The following is a 23,812-nucleotide window of genomic DNA, read 5'->3' on the forward strand; positions in this document are numbered from 1 at the left end:
ATGATCAATTAGATCTGAAACCAGTTGCGGTGGGTCAGCAACTAAAGAGGCTACCGACTTCATCATTCCGTCCCTTGGGATCCAACTATGTTGCCATATGTTCGTGGTAGTTCCATCACCAATACGCCGGATAGCTCCTTGGGTGATAATATCTCTCCCATCAAGGATAGATCGCCACACCTGAGAAGGATGTGGACCTAGTTGAGCTTCCAGGACTGAACATTGTGGGAAATATGATGCTTTAAGGATTTGTGCACTAAGAGAGGAAGGATCATTCAATAATCTCCAAACTTGCCGAGACAAAAGGGCCAAGTTGAAGATCTCTATATCCCGAAAGCCAAGTCCTCCCAAACTTTTCGGTCGGGTCATCAAATCCCAAGCTACCCAATATGGTTTCCTCTTGCCTCTTTTACTTCCCCACCAAAATTGGCGAATGAGTGACGTAATGCTTTCGCAAAGGCCTCGAGGTAATCTGAAGCAAGACATCGAAAAAACTGGTAAAGCTTGAGCCACAGATTTTATGAGAACCTCCTTTCCTGCCACTGATAAAAGTTTCTCCATCCATCCCTTTATCCTTTCCCAAACTCTGTCTCGTAGGTATTTGAAGGTGCCATTTTTGGTGTTTCCCAGCGAGCGGTGAGTGAAATGGAGGCTCGTAGCTTAGTTGGGACAAATCCAGGGCCCATGAGTTTGTGACTGTGTGACTAGTACTAATTTGTTCTTTTTAACTCTCCTGAATTAATTAATCATTACTCCATAATTTATTTATTTTTTTAGGAAACTTCAGTTCTATTCAGCTTCAATCATAGGAGTAAAACAAACATCATAAATTATAAAATTTACATCCAGATCCATAGACTACCTAGCTACGACTATAAACACCGAAGCGAAACTAAGACGTGTCATCATCATCATCCCTCTCTCACCAGAGCAGGCAAAACTTCTTATAGAAGGCAGTCGAGAAGTCATCATGCTAAGCCCCCAATGCACCAGAGCAGCAACCGATGCCGATGAAAACAAGCGTAGATTAGAAGGATCCAACCGAAAGACACATGAACGTAGACAAACGAAGACCATATCCGAGTAGATCCACCAAAGATAACCACCGATCGAACCCTGCGAGATCAGTCAGAGACACACCTCCACGTGCCCTTTAACGATGGTAGACGCACCACCGGGCAGGGCTAGATGAGGAGAACCTTATTCCATCTTTAGAGTCGTCAGACACAAACCCTAACAAAACTCAAAAAAATATCTAGAACAAAGCCGTGTGATCCTTCTTATCTTTGCTTCTCATTGTCGGCGATGGGTCATGTTCTTCTTATGTGTTGGCAGATTGGGGCCGTAGCTCGAAGACTCCATGATTATCAACTACAACAATGTTTACATGCCTCCAATGAGGGATGGGGATGGGCAATGTCAGTGGCCCACCTTCAGCCCGTTCTGGTGCTAATAGTTGTCGTTGAGTGGTCTAAAAAGACATCTATGCGGCTCTTGGAACGGTTACTTACTCATTATTATTGTGATATTATCTTATGTGATGCCTAAGTATAATTGTTCGCAAATAGGCAATGTTTTTCACGAAGAGAAAATTCAAATATAACTCTACAGAGCAAGTAAATACCCAATAACTTAACAACTTAGTAAGTAGAAAGTAACCCATAAACAAATTTTCGGCTCATAAATTGGAAATAAAATAGTAGTTCATTAATAAATAGTGATTCAGAAAAATCAGACGAGAGAATTCTAAAAGTCGGAGAAACCACTACAACTATAGCAAAATTTTCATTTACTATCAAATTTACCGGTCAGACCATTGGTTCACCGGTTAGACCGAACCGGTGATTGAAACGACACCGCCGGTTCACCGGTTAATTTTCTATCCTTTGGCAGCTAAGTTGGATGGGCAACTTGGTTGTTTGACCAAACTGACGACTTAGGCCTATTTCCTACCGCCCCACGGATCGCCCCCAGGGGACACAATTATTCTTCATCGTTTGTAATGATTCTAGCGCAAACTATCGTTTTTTAGTTTTTCTTCCGGTTTGAGCAAACAAACCGCCCGGTTCAGTCGGTTTTGGCCGGCCCGTTTTGCAAAACGGTCTGATTAGCTTACACAACCGTCAACGTTGTCGATCTCGGTTTATCCCGGTCTGGTCTTTAAAACTATGTTCGGGAGCTAGGGTGTTTCAGAACATGCCGTTAGTTTCCTCTTCCCGCCAAAAAAAAAGAAACAAGTTAATGTTTGAAAGCAGAACATTCGAAGCACAAGATCTCAAACAGGCAAAACAAGTTATTATTAAAAACGCTCTTATATCATGGAACGGAGGGAGCAGTAACTAAGACGGCTCAACAGAAGGATCAAATGAGTGGCCGATTGGTGGGTCCATACTCATGGGCCGCCCGTTAGCAACCTGTGTCGGAATTCGGCCCAACCAAAGAACCAAACCCTAGGGCCACCACACAGCCCAGCCGAGCACTATATAAGGAACAGCCGACGACGGCCGACCATTTTGCTTACACACTCCTCTTTCTACTGTAGCTCACCACTCCGTCCAAAGCCGCAGCCAGATCCACAACCTCTCGCCGGCCGGCGCCGCGGCCATGGCCGAGCAGGCACGGTTCTTCAACATGGACCCAGCGACGGCGGCCGACGCACGGCGCAAGGGCTGCGACCCGCACACGCTGGACCAAGCCGCGGAGAGCATGCTGTGCTACATCTACGCCAACCTCCCCAGCCTCCCCGTCTACGAGGGCACGCGGCTCGCCGCCCTCGCCTCCTCCGCCTCCCCCGACGGCGTCGACCGCATCAGCCGCCTCCCGCCCGAGCTCCTCAGCAACATCGTCTCCCGCCTCCCGTCCGTCAAGGACGCCGCGCGCACCGCCGTCCTCTCCTCCCACTGGCGCCGGGTCTGGCTCTCCACGCCCCTCGTGCTGGCCGACGCCCACCTCCACCCCGAAGCCTGCGGCTGGCCGCCCACGCCCGCCACCTCGCCGGCCGTCACCGCCGCCGTCTCCCGCATCCTCGACGCGCACCCGGGGCCCTTCCGCTGCGTCCACCTCGTCTGCAGCCACATGAGCGCGCACCGTGCCCGGCTCGCGCGCTGGCTCCAGCTCCTCGCCGCCAAGGGCGTCCAGGACCTCGCCCTCGTCAACCGCCCCTGGCCGCGCGACGTGCCCCTCCCGGCCACGCTCTTCGCCGTCACCACCCTCACCCGCCTCTACGTCGGCATGTGGACGTTGCCCGGCACGGCCGCCCTGCGTGGCGCCTCCTTTCCCCACCTCGGCGAGCTCGGCCTGGGCTGCGTCGAAATGGAGCAGGGCGTGGTCGACTCCCTCGTCGCCAGGAGCCCCGTCCTCGAGGTCCTCAACATCCTGGGATGCAAGGCGGTGCGTCTCCGCCTCGTCAGCCAGAGCCTGCGGTGCGTGCAGATCAGCTGGTCGAGAATGGAGGACGTCGCCGTGGTAAAGGCTCCCCTCCTCGAGCGGCTCATCCTGTTTAGACCTTGCAAAATCGCTGGTGGCATGTCCACGAGACTCAGGATTGGCGATGCCCCCAAGCTGCACGCATTTGGGTACTTGGAGCCAGGACAGGTCCTCAAGGTCCGAGATACCATCATCATGGTAAATGTCTGGTCTCCATTTTGTTCAGTTAGCAAATATGTTCAGCTGGTGGAGGTCCATGACTCAATTGTGGCATCTTCCTTTTTGAACTGGGCAAATTTCAGCCAGGAATAGCAAGCGCAAGTACCGTCGTGACAAGCGTGAAGATTCTGAGCTTGAATGTGTGTTTCGGAGTTCGCAGTGATGTCCAGATGGTGCCCACCTTCCTCAGATGCTTTCCCAACGCCAAGAGACTGCATATCATGGTAATTCCTCCAATACATGTTCTGCTCTTTACGAATATGTGGTAGTTGCGGGGAGACTGCTTCATATTATGATTGACTGCATACATCAAGTCAGTCGTTGTGAACTTGTGATAGCTCTTTACATGGTCTTTTTTGGTTTCCTGCACTGTAATTCGGAGTAAGAAATGTGTTATAAGTTAAATTCCATGCCTTGCCATTTCTTCTCAACCATCATCATCAGGTCTTCTCGACAACCTATAGACTATAATACACAGTTAGAATTATGGAGGGTTTCATGCTGATCTGTTTATGTTATTGACATTTGGTAATAATTTTTTCCTGTGGCATAATGATTATCATTGCTGTATCTTGATTTATAGTGCTTTACTTCTTTACATATATCCAGATTTTCTCGTCCTAGTGTTTCTCACTGTGTTCTTACGAGCTACTAGTATTTGTGCTAACTTTTTTATTTAGAGAAGGAGTGTTTATTTGTGCTAACTTCTTATTTGAGACTTGTTAAAGTTACACATAGTAAATTAGCACACTGATGTTGACAGTTTGCTTTTAGGGTATTGGTATACCAACATTGCACAAAATTTCTGTATGACTAAAGTCATTCATTGTGGACTGAAGTTTGCAGCCTCACATATACCTTAATTTGCTGTGTATGAATTATGCTATCAGATCTTGTTTAGCGCAGCCACATACACCATTCTCTCTCTCTCCACGACTAGGCTCTCTAGTAATTAGTAGTACATTCTGCTACTTTCCTCCATTAAAATTTAAAGTATAGAGTTGTCCGTAAGGGTCCTTGTAGTCACATCTCCTACAAATCGGTCATGGACCAGTATAATTTGCAGTACTTTAGTGTTGAGTTGTTTGCACTGCATGTGGTGTAGGTTCTGAACTTGGCAGCAAAAATGCTCTATTTGCTCACAGAAAAAAAGACATTCATAATACCATTCCCTTTTCTTGTTTTCTTACCTCCCCTTTCCATACAGCTAATGGAAAGTAAGGACCAATTTATTTCACCTTATTCTTGCTCTGCTTAATAAATTTCTGTGCACACGTCACTTTTTTTTTGTTTCATGTTGGAGCAGATGTTGTTGCTTGTAGCATTCTCTCTTGTTTACATAGATCTGTCAAGTTAGAGTTCTTTATGATCTTTTTAGTTTTTTCGACTGTGAAATGTGAGTCATGTATGTAGTTATGCATGCTAGGCGAAATAGTTTGCCCACGAATAACAGAATAAGATGATGAGCACATCATCAACATGAGTAGGCATAATTGACCAATGACCATATTCATTCTTGACTAATATAGCTAAAAAGCAAAGCATTGGCGCATTGCCATTTATTCTCAACCATCAGGCCGTTTCTACTACTCATGCAGACTAGAGTATGCAATTGTAATTATTGGGGTTGCATGTTCATTTTTTTATGTTAAAGACATTTGTTACCTTTGTTTTGTTGTGCAACAGTTGATTTGTATTGCTTTGCTTCTTGATCTGCCGGTATACCCAGGTTTATAAAAAAAAAATTCACTGTGTTCATACTAGTTAGCAGTGTGTTGTGGAGTGTGGATGATGCAAATGGCATGTAATGCTTATTTCGAACTGACCAAACTACACATAATAAACCAGCACATTTGATGCATTGTAGTATTAAATTGTCATTTCTCCAACACCATAATTAATTTGAGGCTTCCCTGATATGCTTTCCTAACTGATTCTACCATTTTTTGCAGAGTAAAAGATGCACTGAACCCACTGGCAACTACCTCACACTCCAGTTCTGGGAAGAGTCTGACCCCGAAGAAAACCTCGTCTCGCGCATCACCGTGATGAGTTTCCGTGAGTTCACGGGGGACCCCGGCGAGGTCGGCTTCCTCGAGTTCTTCTTCCGGAGCGCGCGGGCGCTGGAGACCGCGTCCGTTTCCATGGCCAACCCAAGCTTCACGCCGTTCTCGATGCAGGAGGCGTATGCCAAAGTGAAACGAAGCTCGAGGATCATTGCAAGTGAGTCCAACATGGTTGTCCTTGGGAGCACCGGCCCTGCAGGTGGTAAGATGTGGAGCTTGAAAGACGGGGCCGATTTTTCGTTCCATGACCCCTTCTCCGAAGTGGAGGTGGTCGGCTGAGCTTCAGTTTCTGTGGAAAAGTGGTGTGACTGTTTTCTGATGCAAAACTATGTGTGTTGCTAGTCGTGCCCTTTGTGACGGTCTGACAAATTTGAGGCTTGATGTAAACTAGTATGCAGCAAGACTGATGAGCTGATACTTTGCTTGACCTGTGTTGCCAGTTTCCCAGTCTACATGTTTTCATTCCTTGCAATAGCTGTTCTTTTTTCTTTTAGACAAAGTTCAAAAAAAATGCTAGGTGTTAATTATGCGTTTGGCCACCTACTTGCACTTTTCTAGCTTAGGCGCAATTAGGCATTACTACTGTAGCATGAAGAAGTAAGCTAGATGGGCTGGCCTAGCCCATTAAACCCATAGTTTTAAATAGCCGGCTATAGCTTGCTATAGCTATAGCCTTTTCAGCAGGGTGCCGCTAAATGGTCGCCTTCATAAATAGCCCGCTTTAGCCCGTTATAGCTCCACTATAGCTGATTTGAAGGTTCACCGCTATTTTCCATAGTCTGCTATTTAAAACATTAATTAAACCCCATGCCCACCTTCTTATTCCCTTACTAAAGCACCTTATGTGCACCGTGGGCAAAAAATCTAGGTATCCTCCTCACGCCGCCTCTCTCCCTTGCTGCATGATTTTGCCTCTCTCCCTTGCTACACTGATGGGGAACCAACTAGTGAAGCTTAATTTCTCGCTGGAGAAGCTTAGTCCCTTGCCGGAATCAGTCCATTTGACGTCAGAAGTGGTTGAATCCTCGTCGGCGAATACTTGCTGGAGTGATCAAATCCTCGCGTGGGAGATTGATTTCTCACCTGAGAAACATGATTCCTGGCCGGAGGACTTCGACGGCCGCTTATTTGAGCACCTAGGTCCAAAAGGAGGCGTTAGTCCAACGCCCAGAGCTTAAGCACGCCTAGGCGCGCCTTTTTGAACTATGCTTTTAGATCGACAGGAAGCCGAAAACACCCCCCCCCCCCCCCCCCCCAATCCTTGCCATTACTCCCACGGTAGGTAAGCATTGCGTTTCAGGCAGGAGAACCAACAGAACCATCCTCACACTATCTTACATTACATATAGGTGTTGAGCGTTGAGGCGTCTTGCATGGGCGTTATAGATCATGCCCAGTGACTTCTTTTCTGTTCAAGAAAAGGCCATCATGGCTAACTTTATTTTTATCGTATAAAATAGTTACATTATCCACAAGTTTGTCGAGAATAAAGCTAGGGGGGCTCATCGACCCAAATACAAGTGAATTTCAAGTCATGCCAAAATTTGGCTACATCAAAAGCCTGGCCATTCGCCTGTGGTCAGTGGATGCCCAGCCGCTCCTTTCACCTCTATATTTGGCTGCATCAAGAGCCAGACCATTCTGCACGTGCCTTAGTGTAGAGCTTGGGAAGATCGTCTAGAGACGGCAAGGAGCAGCAGCTTGCAAGCTACTCCCTTAATCCGATAATATAAGATGTTATTATAACCAATGTAGAAGTAATGTCCATCGCCACCATTGTCGTGCAAACCTCCAGAGGTTCACATTTATCTCCACGCGCAATGTGAGATGAAGACACATAAGTCGTTGATCTTCTCCACCATGAACCATGTGTAAAACAATTTGCACCTCCTCTCATGATAGTATTCAACGCTAGCCACCCCAACCTGCTTGGCAGAGAGCCATGGTTGTTAAAAATCGTATCGGTTTAGAAAAATATATTAAAATTGACAACATGGGATTTCCCCCCCTTATATATGATGTGTGGACAGTTGTGTGGTCGTCAATCTTTTTGATCTGTTAGTCAAAAAAATATATATTGAAATTGATACTGCCAAGTATATATATACCAAGAAACGAACTTTCAATATTTAGTAATTTCCTTTTTGGTAGAAACTAATGCTAGAAACATCACATTGAAGACTGTATCGGTATACTGATAAAAGAATTTAATAAAAAAACTTCAGAAAAAATGTTAACAAAATAAAGATAACTGTAATAACTAATTCAGATGCATTAAGATATCTACCCATCCATCCAAAAATACCAAGGTGAAAATGGTTCCATGCACACCCACCTTAATAGTAAATTTGGAAAAGAAAATACTAGGAAAACTTTAAAAATTATGAAAGTTTGGGTTATCAAACTTGGTATGCCATTATACCCACGTGTGAAGTTTTTCGACCACAGCTCAAAAAGAAATAAAAAAATAAGTGGCTGACCACAGCTCAAAAAGAAATTAAAAAAAATAAGTGGCTGACCAGTGGGTTCCCTACTGATGGGCCCGTTAATTTTGGCCCAACCAACATCGAAACCTCCCTCCTATAGGAGGACGAGCAGTCGCCTCCACACACACACACACAGCCGACACTCAGAAACCCCAAATCCACAAACCCTCGCCGGCGCCGGCGCCGACGCCGCCGACGGCCATGGCCGAGCGGGAGTTCGCCAACGTCGACCCAGCGACGGCGGCCGATGCGCGGCGCAAGGGATGCGACCCCCGCAAGCTCGACCAGGCCGCGGAGAACGTTCTAGCCTACATCTACGCCACCCTCCCCAGCTTCCCCGTCTACCCCGGCACGCGGCTCCCGGCCCTCGCCGCCTCCTCCGACGGCGTCGACCGCATCAGCCGCCTCCCCGACGAGCCCCTGCGCAACATCGTCGCCCGCCTCCCCGTCAAGGACGCCGCGCGCACCGCCGTGCTCTCCTCCCGCTGGCGCGCGCTCTGGCCCTCCACGCCCCTCGTCCTCGTCGACTCCTTCCTCCTCCCCAAAGGCCAGGGCTTCCGCCCCACCCCGGCCAGCTCGCCGGCCGTCACGGCCGCCGTCTCCGACATCCTCGAGGCGCACCCGGGGCCCTTCCGCTGCATCCACCTCGTCTGCACTCAGAGCGCGTACCGGAACCAGAACCAGCTCGCGCGCTGGCTCCAGCTCCTCGCCGCCAAGGCCGTCCAGGACCTCGTCCTCGTCAACCGCCCGTGGCCGCGCGACGTGCCCCTCCCGCCCACGATCTTCGCCATCACCACCCTCACCCGCCTCTACGTCGGCCTGTGGAAGCTGCCGGACACGGCCGCCCTGCGCGGCGCCTCCTTCCCCCACCTCCGCGAGCTCGGCCTCTGCTGCGTCGAAATGGAGCAGGGCGTGGTGGACTCCCTCGTCGCCAGGAGCCCCGTCCTGGAGGTCCTCAACATCCTGGGATGCATCAATGGGCTGCGCCTCCGCCTCCTCAGCCAGAGCCTACGCTGCCTGCAGATCAGCTGCTCGAAAATGGAGCACATCGCCGTGGTGAAGGCTCCGTGCCTCGAGCGGCTCATCCTTTTTGGATCTGGCAAAATCGATGGCGGCTTGTGCAGCAGACTCAAGATTGGCGATGTCCCCAAGCTGCACGCTTTTGGATACTTGGATCCAGGCCAGGTCCTGCAGATCCGAGACACCATCATCATGGTACATCTCTCATCTCCGGTCTCACCATTTGTTCAGTTAGCAAATATATATGTCCATGACTCAATTGTGTGATACTCCCTCTTGAATTGGGGGAATTTCAGCCCGGGATAGCAAGCACAAGTACCATGATGAGAAGCGTCAAGATTTTGAGCTTGAATGTGCGTTTCGGAGTTCGCAATGAGGTCAAGATGGTGCCCAACTTTCTGAGATGCTTTCCCAACGCGGAGAGACTCCATATTCTGGTATTTGTCATCAATCCATGTTCTGCTTGCATTTGTACCGATTTCTTGCTTCTTGTTGCCGGCTGTGATAGACTGGAGTATGCAATTAGAATGGTTGGGCTTGCATGTTCATCTGTTTATGTATGACATTTGTGAAGTTTTGTCGTGCCACAGTTTATAATGCCATTGTTTTGATCTCTTTTTCTTTGCTTCTTGATTTCCTGGTTTTTCCAGATTTCCTTGTTTTAGTTTTTCGCGGTCTGTTCATGCTAGCTAGTAGTATTTGTGATGTGGAATGTGGATGATGCAAATGGCATGCAATGCTTATTTCAAACTGTTTAAACTACACACATAAATGTCTTGGCACTCGTATGTATGTGGTATGGATAACACATTTGCTGCTCCTAACAAATGCTACTCATACCATGTAATGCTTATTTGGCACGAATGCTATATGGTACAGACCTACTGGAATGCACATTTGCTGTCTAAAGTTTCTTGGAGGTCTGTACATTATACCACTCATTTCAAATTGATGCTACTACACTGATGCCACAGTATGCGGCACTTATCTCTGATTAAGTGATAGATTATTAACTGGTTGTCATGGCTCATGTCTGGAAGTTTGTGTTGGAGAGTACTTCTGGCATATTTTCACCTGACCTCGACGGTAGACTGAAACACTGCTGCCTCACTTTCTAAATTTGTTATAGGCGAGAAGCTGCATATATAGACTACTTTGTGTTAGTTTTCTCTAACAACATATAATTTGAGGCTTCCCTTATTCACCGTGTCGTGAGCCCACCTTCCTTGGATGGTTTCCCAACTGTTCACTGATTTAATCTATTTTTTTGCAGAGTGAGAAATGTGATAAACCCACTGGCAACCACCTGGGCCTCAAGTTCTGGGAAGAGTCTGGTCCCATCGAGAATGTCCTCTCGCGCATCAACGTGACGAGTATCCGTGAGTTCAGAGGGGACCCAGGTGAGGTTGGCTTCCTGGAGTTCATCTTCCGGAACGCGCTGGCACTGAAGACCGTGTCTGTTTCCATGGCCAATCCAAGCTTCACACCGTTCTCGACGGAGGAGGCATACGCCAAGGTGAAATATTGCTACAGGAACAAGGCGAGCAAGTCCTGCCAGATGGCTGTCATTGGGAGCACCGGCCCTTCAGGAGGTGAAGTTTGGAGGTTCAAAGACGGGGCAGATTTTTCTTTCCATGACCCCTTCTCCCAAGTGGAGGTCAGGTGAGCTTAGTTTCTGTGGAGAAGTGGACTGGCTGTTTTCTGATGCAAACTATGAAGTAAGTATGGTGTCTGTCTCTTGCTAGCCGTGCCCAGTGCCCTTGTGATGGTCCGTCGAATTTTGACGCTTGATGAGCTGATATTTTGCTTGCCCTATATGTAACCTGTGTTACCGGTTTCCCGGTCTATCTATGTATGTTCCATGAACCATTTCATTTGTGGCGGCGACATGTTCAATTGCTTGCAGTTGCTGGGTTTCCCTGTCAGATAACTGAACTCTGAACCAAAGTGTCGCTTAAATTCAGTTAACTGTAGCGCATAGGTTTGGCTACAGTTAACTGACATCTGACGGCCGAGACGACGCGGATGCTGATCAACGGCTGGGAAGAAGACACTGCGTGTTTAATTGCTAATAGTTACTTTTTCCGCCGTGATTCACTGTTTACCTTCATCCGCCTGCGTGCACGTGAGTGGCAACAACCATTGTATCAAAAGCTAAACCCTAGCTCTTATCTGTAGACTCTACTGTAGCCAATTCCCCAATTGATAGAAGGGTCTCCATATCGGGAGCTTATCGTTATCGTTGTCCTGTGTGATCTGTGATTTGGTTGTTTGATCCGTAGCGAGATCTGACATTCACCCTCTTAGATCAGCAGAAAGCCGCCATTCTAGGTTTCTGGTGTAGTTTGTTTGAGAGCCATTTGTGGTTGTAAAAAGTCGTATCAGTTCTCAAAAAAGAGTTTAAATTGACAACATAAGATTTGTTTTTCTTTTCTTATGACGTGTGGACAGCTGTGGTCATCAATCTTTCTTATCTATTCCCCCCTCTGTTCCAAAATAATTAGAAACTTCTCTGAATTTAAAAGTTAACTTTACTGCTTTTTATTTATATATTTTTCTACCAGCCATTTCAGAATGTGAAGTGCATTTGAGTGAATAGTTGTGAAGTTGAGCTTGAGGATGATTGCTTCACTCCCCCCTAGAGTGAATATCATGAATAATCTCATAGAGGGTTAGGATCCCATCCAAAATTAAGGCGGTTTGTGCATTACTAATCACACGATGGGCCACCAGGAAAAGCCGAGTGGCAAAGCATTTTACATGGAACTTAGATAAATTATTAATTAAGGGAATAGATCTAAATAAACAAATATTATCAGCTCCCTTAACTTTAGAAATAAGGGATTAATTCAGACATTTGATGTCGACCGTGCTAATACAAAAACCTAAAATGACTTTGTAGACAAGGGGGTTTAAGGATGTTCCAAATTTTTTTGAAGAACGTAACCAAAAACCAGTCCAGGCCAGGAGCCGAATTAGATTTTGATGAGGAAACAGCCTTGTCAATTTCTTTCTCGGAAGGAGTCGAATCTCTTCTTTGTCAAAAAATGGCAATAAATTGCCTAGTATACAACACTTCCCCCTGGTAATTTTTATACCATGAGAAAGAAGCTTGAAGATCACCAGACTTTGCAAACACCGTGCCTATTCCTATGCCTGATCTAAGTCGAAGTAAGTTCTAGTAACAGCAAAACCTGGGCTAGCTAGAATCAAAGAGGAAAACCCTGGCCTGGTGGTCTCCTGCTTGAAGTCCTATCTAAGCTGCCGTAGGAGTTCTGTGACTGCTGCGGTCGTGAATTAGGTCTTGCAGGAAGCGCCCCGCCTCCAGAATAGGAACTACGAGGTTGTTGCTGCTGCTGCCACTGTTGGGTTGCTGTATACGGCGCAGGCTGGTAGCCGCCAGCATGCGACGGGGGTTGCCCGTATCGTCCAAAACCCGATGACGGAGGAGCAGGGTATGATGAATATGCGTTGCTACTATTATTCTGATGGTATCGAGATGGATGCCGGCCCGCTCCTCTTGAATCGCTGTGGCTGTCTCTTGCACATGGATGGTGCCTTCCGCGATTATCTCTTGTGTACTGATGACCTGATCCTGATGGAACTACTACAGTTTAACGAGAAAATACTATCTGCAGTCAATCAAGAATCCTGGTAGGGTTAGCTAACCTGGCAGAAGGCTTCAGTGGCTCTTTAATTTCATTTCGCTCATTATCGGGCAGATGTCTGAATTTGCTGCTGAGAGAGTAGATATAAGGCGCAACTGGGTGCAAGCTATTCACAAAAAGCATATTGTACATTGTACTGTTTCGTCTTGCTTCTTCAGGCTACACAAAATATGAGGAAAATATGGAAATCTTAGAAGTTAAAACAAGATCCTCTACTACATGTATGCCATAAAAACAAAACACACGAGACACTGTTCCATACCGTCAAAGTATGCTCGACTTTTTCAATCTCAGACAGCAACCTAGCTTCATCAATGAAGGGCAGTTTGGCTATCCCCTGTAAAGTACAAATTTTAGTTAAATTAAACATGGAAGAAGTATGATATACATAATTATGCTTACTAAGATAAATGTACCTGCCAAGAAAATCTCGTTCCATTCATATCTACTTCAAAATCTGCAGCATATGTACAAAGGTTCACCCGGATTAGAATTGGATTAAGGTTGTAGCTAGGAGAATCAGATACTATTTGTGATTATATCTTTGAAAAATAAGCATACCAATCGGATAAAAATCAATTATCGGCGAACTTGGATCAGTCATCAACTGCCGATACCGTAGAGGGAGTGCATGTGAGCTGAAATGCAATGAAACAAACTATCAAATAATCCACCACATGAAGGTACTAAGATCGAAGAAAAATATTAGCATATTCACCTTGCCGCTGGGAATACTCCCAGAAGCTGATCGAAAGGTTTGAATGGTGACCCAAGTTCAAAAGTTATATTAAGCCGGCCTAAACCTTTTAAATCGGAAGCAAAAGGGGCATAGTGATGAGGGTAAAACCTACACATAATGAGAATAAATTAGAACGAAACAGGTATTGGTGGGATGGGTAGAGGAATTAATTAAAAATAGCAGCAATCGTGCTACAAATAAAACTGTGTAGCATATAATTGGCCATTTAAAACAGGCTAAAATTAAATTACCATTGCCATGAGCAGACACCTTCATAATAGTAGTGCATTACCCAACACAGACCTTCAGTATATTTGAGAACCTGAAGGAGCATAGAGCAGATCATATAAGAAGAAAATAGAGAATTAGGGAAAAAATATTTTTAAAATAATGATCAAGTCAAAATTTCTATCATGAATTCAGTAATAATGGCAACAGGGTATGGTGTCGATAATGAATCATGAATGCAGTTTGCTTTTATTTATGAATGCAGTATATTAAAGACACTTCCACGATACTTACAACATCTCTACGTATTTCTTCAATTTTCTCAGGTGTTCTTGCACCAAACTTGTCTTCATAATACCTTTCCCTCCATCCTGGTTCTCCAAGCTTTATCTGAATATTAACAAATAATGTTATCACTTGAGTAAAATATAAAAAATAGAGATTCAGAAGGTCCAAAAAAATAGAAGTGTACTTTCAATTCCCAAAGCCCCAAATATCTTCGATAATTTAGTTTTGTGTGCAACATATTAGAAGTTCCGAAGACAAAGGATGGGGCACTAGCTCCCACAGCAGGGAATAGTCTCTGAGAACTTATATTAGGACAAACTTGAATTTACAACTGCAACCAACTGATACAGTAGCAGAAGAAGACTTGTGCACAGATGACCAAAGATACAAGACATACCTTGTCCTCCTCTGGATTTTCAGAATTAAAAAGATCTGATTTATCACGAAGTGCGACTTTAAGCATTGACTTCAGTTCTTCTTTGTTTTCACGTGCCTATAAGAGATTCAGCAAGATTCAGATGAAACCATAAAAATATCTTCAAAACAAATATAATACCTTCTCAAACAAGATCAAATTAAGTACCTGTTCTTCGACACTAATTTCAGCTTCAACAAGAGCAGCAGAAAGGCTGGAATCTGAAGATGATACACGTGCTTTCTTAGCTCGACTGCCCTTTTCCGTGCTATCTTTATGAGCTCCATTCTGTTCATATGGTGAAGCCACAGCCCCAGAGGCAAGGCGAAACCCTTGGAAACGCGCAACAGGTACAATAAGATTGCCACTGACATGGGGATCCAGATCATCGCCTCGCTTTGCTTGGGCTTTATCACGTTTTATTCTTTCAGCTTGACGCTACAAAGGACAACATCGTTGTATGTAAACTGTTAACAGCTGAGCATCAAATGTATATAAGTAAGAAATGTTACATAGGCATATTGCTCTTCACAATATACACGCCAGGTATAGCTGAAGTTAAGCAAGATTGACAAGCAAAATCAAGATAGTCATCATTTTTATACCTGGTGCAAACGTGCTCTTTTCTGAAATATTTTATCCTCGTATGAACCAACTGCTTGAATGAAGTGTTCAACTCTATTCAGATCCGGCTACAACAATCGAGATAAAATGTGTTATTAACTTATTGCTGATGTACCCATGAGGATCATTTCAAATAAAATAAATTTCAGACGAAGAAACCACATGGGTCAGATGATGTACAATACCGTGCAAGTGTCGGTTAAATAGCCACCCATATTAGGAAATTCCTTCTTGTATACAGCAATTAGCAAATTAATAGCTCCCTGCAGACAGATAACCATTGTGTCAGTGTGACAACAATCTAAGAAAGTGAACTACAAACAGAGGAACGTTTCAAACTTTGAAAGAAAAAAAAGTAACACTACAAAAACTAACCTCACGAATCTCTAGTGTCGGCATGTGTGGAAGAAAATCATTGCCAACAAAAAAGCACATGAAGATGAAATCATCAATGATGCGTTCAAGATCAATCTTGAAAGGTGGATTTGGCATTCTGAACTCGTATTCTAGGTACTCTCGTAGGGTCCATATATTCAAGAACTGTGAAAGCACGAAAGTGGAGCAGTACAAATGAGAATAAGTCTGTTGGTAATTCCACTGAATAGCGCCACACCACAAGCTGCAACTAAAGAAATTGATCATTATTACCTGGTAAGGTTTCTTTGGTACTATTTCATCACCCTTCTCATCAAACTCCCCAGCTTTCCGTTTTGCCTTTCCTTCACACTTTGCTGCTAGATGTCCAACTTGACCACACAGGAAGCATTTGTCCTGCTGTCCAGGTGTAAACACCACCTGCAAACACAAAGTGTATGCAAATAAGGTTTCATGGCATAATGTCAAACAAAATGTTCAAGGAAAAGGAGTATCAACATTAAAGCAGAGTAGAAACAGAGACAACAGTATAAAATTTAAAAGATGTATCATTTTGATTAACACAAGGCTGTGATGTGTATGTATATGGTCAAAAGGTGTAAATTCTGTATTTTGAGAAGAGAACCTCTCTCAGTATGGAGAAGTGTACTTCATGTGTTGCTAGAGCTAACATGATTAGATCTGCATCCTGCATTCATGAGATTAATTTTATGCATTAGCGAAACTAACAGATAAAATAGTCCAACAAGAAATAGAACATTAAGCATACAGAAACAGAACTTACCAGGCCATACAGGCAATGTCGGGTATTTGCATTGAGTTCATTACAGAGGTTCCTATTGCCACGAATGTAGGACATGATTTTGTGTTCCCCTTCACCAGGAACATTGGCATCAGAAAGAATAACCTTCAAAAGATTGTAAATCAGGACACATATTATTTCTACATACTTCCTAATAACAATCCATAGAGTTTGTGAACCCCAAGAAAATATGACTAAGCATATTAACAAATGTATTTAAAAGCCAGATTAGTAAAAAAAAATCATGCTTACTTTAATTTTTTTCCATCCAAGATCATAATTCAACCTGAGGTGGATGTAGTACTGCAAAGCAACTGATAGAACAGCCATGAACTCTGTCCCGGGGGTAATAACATTAGAATCACAGGTTTGTGATTGCTGTTTTGGAGGAAGCTTTCTTCCTTCCCTCTCAAACTCTTGACGCAGTTTTTCTTCTTCTTCAGCCTGGATGGACATAGGACGCAAGTGGCCAGTGAGTGCAAATCATAAATGGTTGCAACTGTCCACAAATGACAATAGATACGGCTGTACAATTATACACTGAATATGAGAAGATGATTCCATTAGAATACTGACCGCATCAGCAGCATCTTTTGCAGCTCTGAATCGTCTAGAGCGCTGCTGGTTCATCTTAGCACGAGGAGCCACACCATCTGTAAACCATTGTAGTATAATACAAAATGGAGAAACAAATTGTTTAATGTAGGTACATAGATACAATAGTAACTAGTAAGTTGTTCAAAGGAAAGCTTAACAAGTGAAGAAATATGTCGCCATTGTTCAGAGAAGAGGATGCCTATTCATTCTAAAGGAAGAGTAGTATGACTATGATGTGAGCGTATACACATATATAGTTGCATTATGGCAAGATGCTGTGCACGATAATACCTAGCGAGTAACATAGTTTAATTATACTGAGCACTCCTAATTATTTCTACCATTGATCAGTATAAATAACCATACGAACGAAATCAGTTCAAGCGACATTAGAGCATGCAGCTAGCCAAACAGAAAAAATGAGCGAGAGAATTCCCTCCATAGCCAGACAAAGAGATGAAACACGTACCAATGGCCATGTAGAGAAGCTTTCGAGGGCGAACCATGACAAAGAGCCTGTCTATGTAATCGAACATGCACTGGAAGACCTCAGCAAATGTCGTCGGCGAGGGCTGTGGCAGAAAATGCAATAGAAGTGAGAAGCACGGTCAACGCAGTGGTTGAATATCGGGTGTGGCTAGCTCTCATCTAGATGTGGGTACTAACTAAGATCCACAATTAATCCGCAGGACTGTTGGTAAATAACTGGGGAAATAAAATGTTTCCGGTAGGACTGTTGCTGATACTACATGCAGTAGCAGTGTGCAATCCACTGCAGGGTGTCCTAAGTCCTAACTAAAATAGAATTGAATCTTGTGCAGATTCACTTGTCCAGATCGAAATTAGTTTTGCAGTGTGAATAGTTTGATGAAAAACAGAAGAATCGGATTGAATCCTGGAACTGCATATCAAATTCAGTTTTGCTAAAGCACATCTAGATGTGCCATAAGTATTGCACATCTAAGTCCTGTATCATTGATCTTATGCGGAGATTCCATCAATTTTGTATACTTGAACTATAGTAACATGCTCCTGCAACCTCAAGATGATTTGGGGACGGACAGTATTGAAGCTCTCCCTCCCTTTGAATTGCAAAAAACAAGTATGATTCTACAAGTAATTAAGTAAGACCCAACTGCGGATCGAACAGCTAGCTAGCCAAATCAAGCACGTACCCTGTCCTCGGGGTGGAAGCAGGGGTGTATGATCCCGTTCATGTCGAGGTAGAGGTTGTCGAACTCGAGGCCGTTGGGGTTGGGCTTGGAGGTGTCGATGGGCACCTTCACGCCGTCGATCTCGACGGCCTCCTCCTCCACCACGTCCACCACCACCATCGGGTACTTCTCCGCCAGCCACCGGTAGAACGCCGGGACGCCCATCCTGTCTCCCTCCGCCGCCGGCGAGAGGCGGATCGAGCGAGCTCTTTCGCGGTCTGGTCTGGACCTCGTGACTCGTGACTTCCTGAGGCGGTGGGGGCGGGCCGGGCCAAATAGAGAGGGAGTCCGTCGCAAGCCACGAACCGGTTTTGTTTGCCTCGATACTAACACCTTTCGGTGTTTTTTGGGGCGGTTCAAGCACCTTGCCATAGAACCGGGGTTTTTCTCGGGTTCTTTTTGCCAGCTTTCTTTATTTTTTATATGGGGTTTTCTTTTGTTTTCTTCATTTTTTTATTTTTCCCTTCTACTTTTCCTTTTTTTCATTTTATATATCCATGAACAGTTTTTGAAATTTGTGAAAAAATGGTATATTTTGCGGAGTTTTTTCTAATTCCAAAAATTTTATATATTGCGGAAAAAATGACGGATCACCTCTATAGCCGAAAAGACAAACCGGAAGGTGCGCAGTGACACGTGGATTCCTATAGCCGAAAAGACACAGCTTCTTTGGTGTAGACTTTATTTTGTGCTCCCTCCGTTTCATAATGCAATGCATATAGGTTTTTTGAAAAATTAAAACTTACAAACTTTGACAAACTTTGTGAAGAAAAATATTTACATCTGAAATGTCAAACATATATCATTAGATTCATCATCATATGTATCCCTCCGTGTCCTGATTCACTATAGTCTCCTCGTATTCTGGGTCATATTTTGACCAAGAAAAATGTAAGTTGTACGTAGCAAAAATAGCATCATTAGAAACTACATTCATATAAGAATCCAACAAATACAAGTCATCCGGGTCTTACTGCCGCCTAGGCACCTCTCGGCTCAAGGACCGACTACTCTCCGATGTCAGCGTCTGCTTTAGTTGAATGCTCTCTTATCAATTGATGTACTGGTAAGGTATGTATTTGATTGATAAATACACAAGAATAATCTTATGCATTAATTAATTCACACTTATTTCCCATGAAAAATAGAATAAGTTCGCATTTTAGGTGAAGGAGAGCTCTGCAAATTAATGAGCGACATGACTCCTCCCTGGCATTGTATCTCTACTCTTGAAAGGGGGACAACAGTGATAGTAGTGCGCGGGGGCCAACGCAAAATCAGGCTCCAGAGCGTCGGGGCATCACTGGAGGAACTATGGATCACAGAATTCAGGGAATGATCTAACAGACAATGGTTATGGATCTTCTCCATTGGAGGAATTCATGATCAATAAGACCCTATATCTATTGAGCTCGTAGATATTGTGGAATGTGATCGAGTTCACGTTTCCTGGTTTCTTCTTCGGATTGCTACGTCTCTTGTACTAGACTTTTCTGGGTTTGATAAGGAAACACTCGGTCATTAGTTGTTGCATTTGTTGGTACAAAGAAGCGAACAGAATAATTTTTGGTTACATGATATCATTGTGTTCTGTGTAAACTGAGCAACTCTATTCAGAAATTGTGTGCTATGTAAACTGAGCAACTATATTCAGAATGATTCAAGATTATTGTAGCATGGAGGCTTGTTCCATGTGGTATCTGTCTTTTTATGATTCTTTCATTTGTTATGACTTATGACTATCCTTTCTTTTAATTCTTGTTATTTCATATTTGTTTGCAGGAATCCACATGGTGTATCTTGCCCAATACTTCCCAAATGTGACTATTCTGATCAAGCACCTTTGGTGAGTTTCTCTTTAGATTTTAGAAGGTATATATTGATGCAAAGTTAGTAAAAGATCATTCTGTCTGTAGCAAGAATTGATAGACGCTGTACTTTTTTAGATGCTCCGTATAAACTGTGTAAGATAGCAGCGGGGAGTTTACATCAATATATTGGTACAATTATTATGGCGGGTGTTCTATGTCCCTTCGCTTAGGTGCTAGGCCTTAGAATTTCAGAGAGATTCAAGGAAGATAATGGACAAGTACATTGGTATGAATAGGTCATCGACTTTGACAGAAAATGCATACAGATTATCAGTTTTCCTGCTGAGTTGTACTATTATGCTATAGAATACGCATAATTAGTTACATATCAGTGGGCTACTCATCTGGTTAGTTTTCTCAAGCCATTTTCTCTGTGTGTGTATATGTTATTTTCCTTTTTACACTAACAAGAGTTTCATACTATTTGTACATTGGTATGAATAGGTCGTCGACTTTGACATAAAATGCATACAGATTATCAGTTTTCCTGCTGAGTTGTACTATTATGGTACAGAATACGCATAATTAGTTACAGATCAGTGGGCTACTCATCTGGTTAGTTTTCTCAAGCCATTTTTTTCTGTGTGTGTATATGTTATTTTCCTTTTTACACTAACAAGAGTTTTGTGCTTCAGGTATGGTGTGGTGCCCCCCCCCCCCCCCCCCCTCATTACCAGCAATTTTTGGTAGGGAATGAAGAAGAAAAGATGGGCAGCATATATCCTAAACACGATATACATAATCTTATAATACATGGCTTCACTTAGTGAACATTAATTCTCTCCAGTGATAGGCTTTTGCATTGTTTTGCTGAACCAATGTATATTCACTTTTGCCAATTTAAATGTATACAGTTTCAATTTCAAATCTATACACTCTATTTGTTTTTCTCCACCTTTTTGCGGTGATGAAAGAATTGTATTGTTTTAGCACGACAATGATGTGTATTTCACTTATTGCAAATGTTACATCCGTAATGATTCCTTGTTTTACCACCAGAAAAGAAAAATCAAAGCATTCCAATGTAACAGTAATCTGATGCAAAAGAACAGTAGTTTAGTGTTGAACCCTTGATTAACTGTCAACGATATTTTCATAAACAAAATAATCATTTTTTTTCTTATATGGGCTAAGTTGGGCTATATACGTGGTCATTAATCAAGTTCACTTTTTGTGCAGTGTAAGCATAGACAGTAGGACAAGAAAGAGAAGAACGACAATTATCCCTTGTAGCAATGAATGGTACGTGGGCGCTGGAGGTGGAGCATACTGATGACTAGGAATATGTTCACATTTCAACTCGCCTCTGACGTCAGTGTGCATTTGCAAAGTTGAATGGACCTTTGAGAATGATTTCTATAGTTACTTGTTGTTTTGTGTCAATAGTATGTGTTAGGTTAACCCACTCTATTATATTATAAACATGAAAATTTCCATCCCTATTGCAATGCATGACGAAGATGAGATGGACGTTATCTGCTTTTAAAGAAAGTGGCTCCAGTGAGAAATGTCCCGCTACAACGGTAAACCGAGCGGGAAGGGAAGGTTCCAACAGAAAAAAGGGAAGATGCATCGAGGGATGAGGTTTTTGTGTTGGACCCGGATGTTGAAGATAACATGGTGGATAGCCCGTAGCAACGCACGGGCATTCTGCTAGTAGGACCAATAATCCAGTACAGTACTCATTTAATGACTTATACTTGATATTGTCAGGGAAGAAAAGGAGTATTTAATCGATTACAGATCAGACCATCAGTGTTTGACTCAATATGATGTGTGCCCTTACTTTTTTTTTTAACTAAACAGAAGCTAAAAATGAGATTTTGGCTGATAGTTAACTTATTTACTTTGGTAAGGCATATGTCGATTTTACTACATTCTTTGATCGGCTATAGTCAATTTGCTTTAGGACCCATGCTCTCTGTAGCCTTGATTTAATTCATGCTAGACATTGTTTCAGAAAACAAGCGATCTGTTCCATAATGCCTATCTTCTTTCTAAACCCAGAGAAACATGATGGTGATATTGTTATGCATGTATGAGTTGGACATCAGCTATTTATTTTGTACATAAAACATCCAATACCATCATTTTATTCACTCCATATTTTACACTTACTTTCTAAACATCATGTAATACAAAGTTCCCGCTGCAACACGCGGGGCATCATCTAGTTTAATTAGGAGTATGGTGCTATAGATGCTACTACTATGCTTACGTGTACTAATATTTCGCAGTCGTGCTTCTGCCAACGATTGCATGCGCTGACTTGGTTGGTTGTCCTTTGTGCCAAAGAAAGAAAAATGCATTTGTGCTAATTTGCCAATGTGTGCGTTGGTGCATATGTGTAATAAGTTGTATAGGCTTATGTGAAGTCACACAAGAGCAGAACCTTTGCTGATTATAAGTTGTTTGATGAAAGATTGTATGTTCATTTGCCTAAGGGGTTGGTGTGAAAATCATCACGACAAACCCTGAATGGCCTACTTCATAGTGCTCAGCTGGAACCCATGACCAGTTCGCCACCAACCCTGAATACCCTATTTTAATTAGGAGTATGGTGAGTCTATGAAAAAGTTTACTATTTACGTATTGTTCTGATCCAATTTGTTTTTTTGCTGAGAGCTACTTATATGTTTAATGGTCTGAAATTTGGAGCGCGCCTCACGCATCAGATTATCTTCCATGCAAAAAAAACCCAGATTTTTTTGAATTTTTCTAGTTTTTTTTTGAATTTTCTGTTCATCGTAGGTGCAGCTGAGCCTCGGCACGGAATCACCTCGTTCGCTATAGATGCTACTATTATGCTTACGTGTTCTAATATTTAGCCAATGTTTACTAAGTTGTCCTTGCGCCAAAGAAAGAAATGCATTTGTACTCAGTAAGTTGTGCTAATTTGCCAATGTGTGCTTAGGTGCATGTGTGCAATAAGTTGTATATGCTTTCTGTGCAAGTCATGAGAGCTTTGTGGCATTGGCATTGTGTAGATTCTCCTGCGTCAGGCTATGTGTACCGAGCTGGTGATCTACAAAAGGTCGACGGATCAGCGGGAGCAACAATGAAATTACATGCGGGGTGGACCATTGATGATGAGGAACCTGAAAGACAGTGCAAGATCTTGATGTTAAGATGTGGAAAGGATCAGGCAGGCAATGACAAGATTGGGTGGACGACGATAGGAACGGGCCAATCAATGATCGATGTGGTCATGTCGGTCATATAACTGCATTTCACTGATACATTGCTTTTTCGAGAAAAGTCACTTATAAGGCATCTTATATTTGATAATTATTAAAAAAAGACAATAGTTCATACAATGAAAAGACAACAAGATATGAAATGGCGAGCAAAAAAATAGACTACAAACAAAACCCGTCTTCTTACTTTGATTGCACATCACCCGTCAAAGTTTGAAACTTACACTGAATCACCGGTAAGGAAAAGGGACACTTGCAAACTCCTTCGCTAAACTAAGCTTTGAAGACTGTGACAACCGTTCACTGCTAGAAACAATGTCTAGTAAACATTAAAAGAACATCAGTTGGGGCATCATCCCACGTAATGTAGGCTTATAATGCTTCACCACCAGTCTAGATGGGGTGGAGAAACCGAACCATGCCGCAAAAAAAAATTGATAGAAAAATGTCAAAATCACCACACCAAGTGCCAGCCCACTACTTAACTTGATTGATACACCAACTACTAAGATCCACTAAGATCCGAAAACAGTCAACAAATCTAGCAACATGTACCCTCACAGCCCTACGACGCTGC

General features: G+C 43.3%; 3 protein-coding genes across 3 annotated transcripts; 2 read left to right on the forward strand and 1 right to left on the reverse strand.

The window, feature by feature from the left end:
• The first annotated feature begins 2,503 nt into the window (after positions 1-2,503).
• LOC125540837 (F-box/FBD/LRR-repeat protein At1g13570-like) lies at positions 2,504-6,158 on the forward strand. The gene is made up of 3 exons (XM_048704381.2): positions 2,504-3,624; positions 3,729-3,869; positions 5,598-6,158. The coding sequence occupies exons 1-3, from the start codon at positions 2,605-2,607 to the stop codon at positions 5,988-5,990; spliced, it is 1,554 nt and encodes a 517-aa protein (XP_048560338.2). The 5' UTR covers positions 2,504-2,604; the 3' UTR covers positions 5,991-6,158.
• A 2,166-nt stretch (positions 6,159-8,324) lies between these two features.
• LOC125540838 (putative FBD-associated F-box protein At3g50710) lies at positions 8,325-11,086 on the forward strand. Its single transcript, XM_048704382.2, has 3 exons — positions 8,325-9,412; positions 9,514-9,654; positions 10,491-11,086. Exons 1-3 carry the CDS (start codon positions 8,399-8,401, stop codon positions 10,881-10,883), a joined length of 1,548 nt encoding a protein of 515 aa, XP_048560339.2. The 5' UTR covers positions 8,325-8,398; the 3' UTR covers positions 10,884-11,086.
• Positions 11,087-13,871: 2,785 nt separating this feature from the next.
• LOC125540840 (5'-3' exoribonuclease 3-like) lies at positions 13,872-18,431 on the reverse strand. Its single transcript, XM_087539523.1, has 14 exons — positions 18,129-18,431; positions 17,423-17,525; positions 16,933-17,009; positions 16,609-16,800; positions 16,339-16,461; positions 16,180-16,242; positions 15,828-15,974; positions 15,555-15,719; positions 15,365-15,442; positions 15,161-15,247; positions 14,724-14,993; positions 14,538-14,633; positions 14,147-14,242; positions 13,872-13,946 (listed from the first exon to the last, which is right to left on the reverse strand). Exons 1-14 carry the CDS (start codon positions 18,330-18,332, stop codon positions 13,872-13,874), a joined length of 1,776 nt encoding a protein of 591 aa, XP_087395649.1. The 5' UTR covers positions 18,333-18,431.
• Positions 18,432-23,812: the final 5,381 nt, after the last annotated feature.

The sequence above is a fragment of the Triticum urartu genome, chromosome 2A, assembly GCF_056163025.1.
Source record: "Triticum urartu cultivar PI428250 chromosome 2A, HENAU_Tu73, whole genome shotgun sequence".
NCBI classification, from domain to species: Eukaryota; Viridiplantae; Streptophyta; class Magnoliopsida; order Poales; family Poaceae; genus Triticum; species Triticum urartu.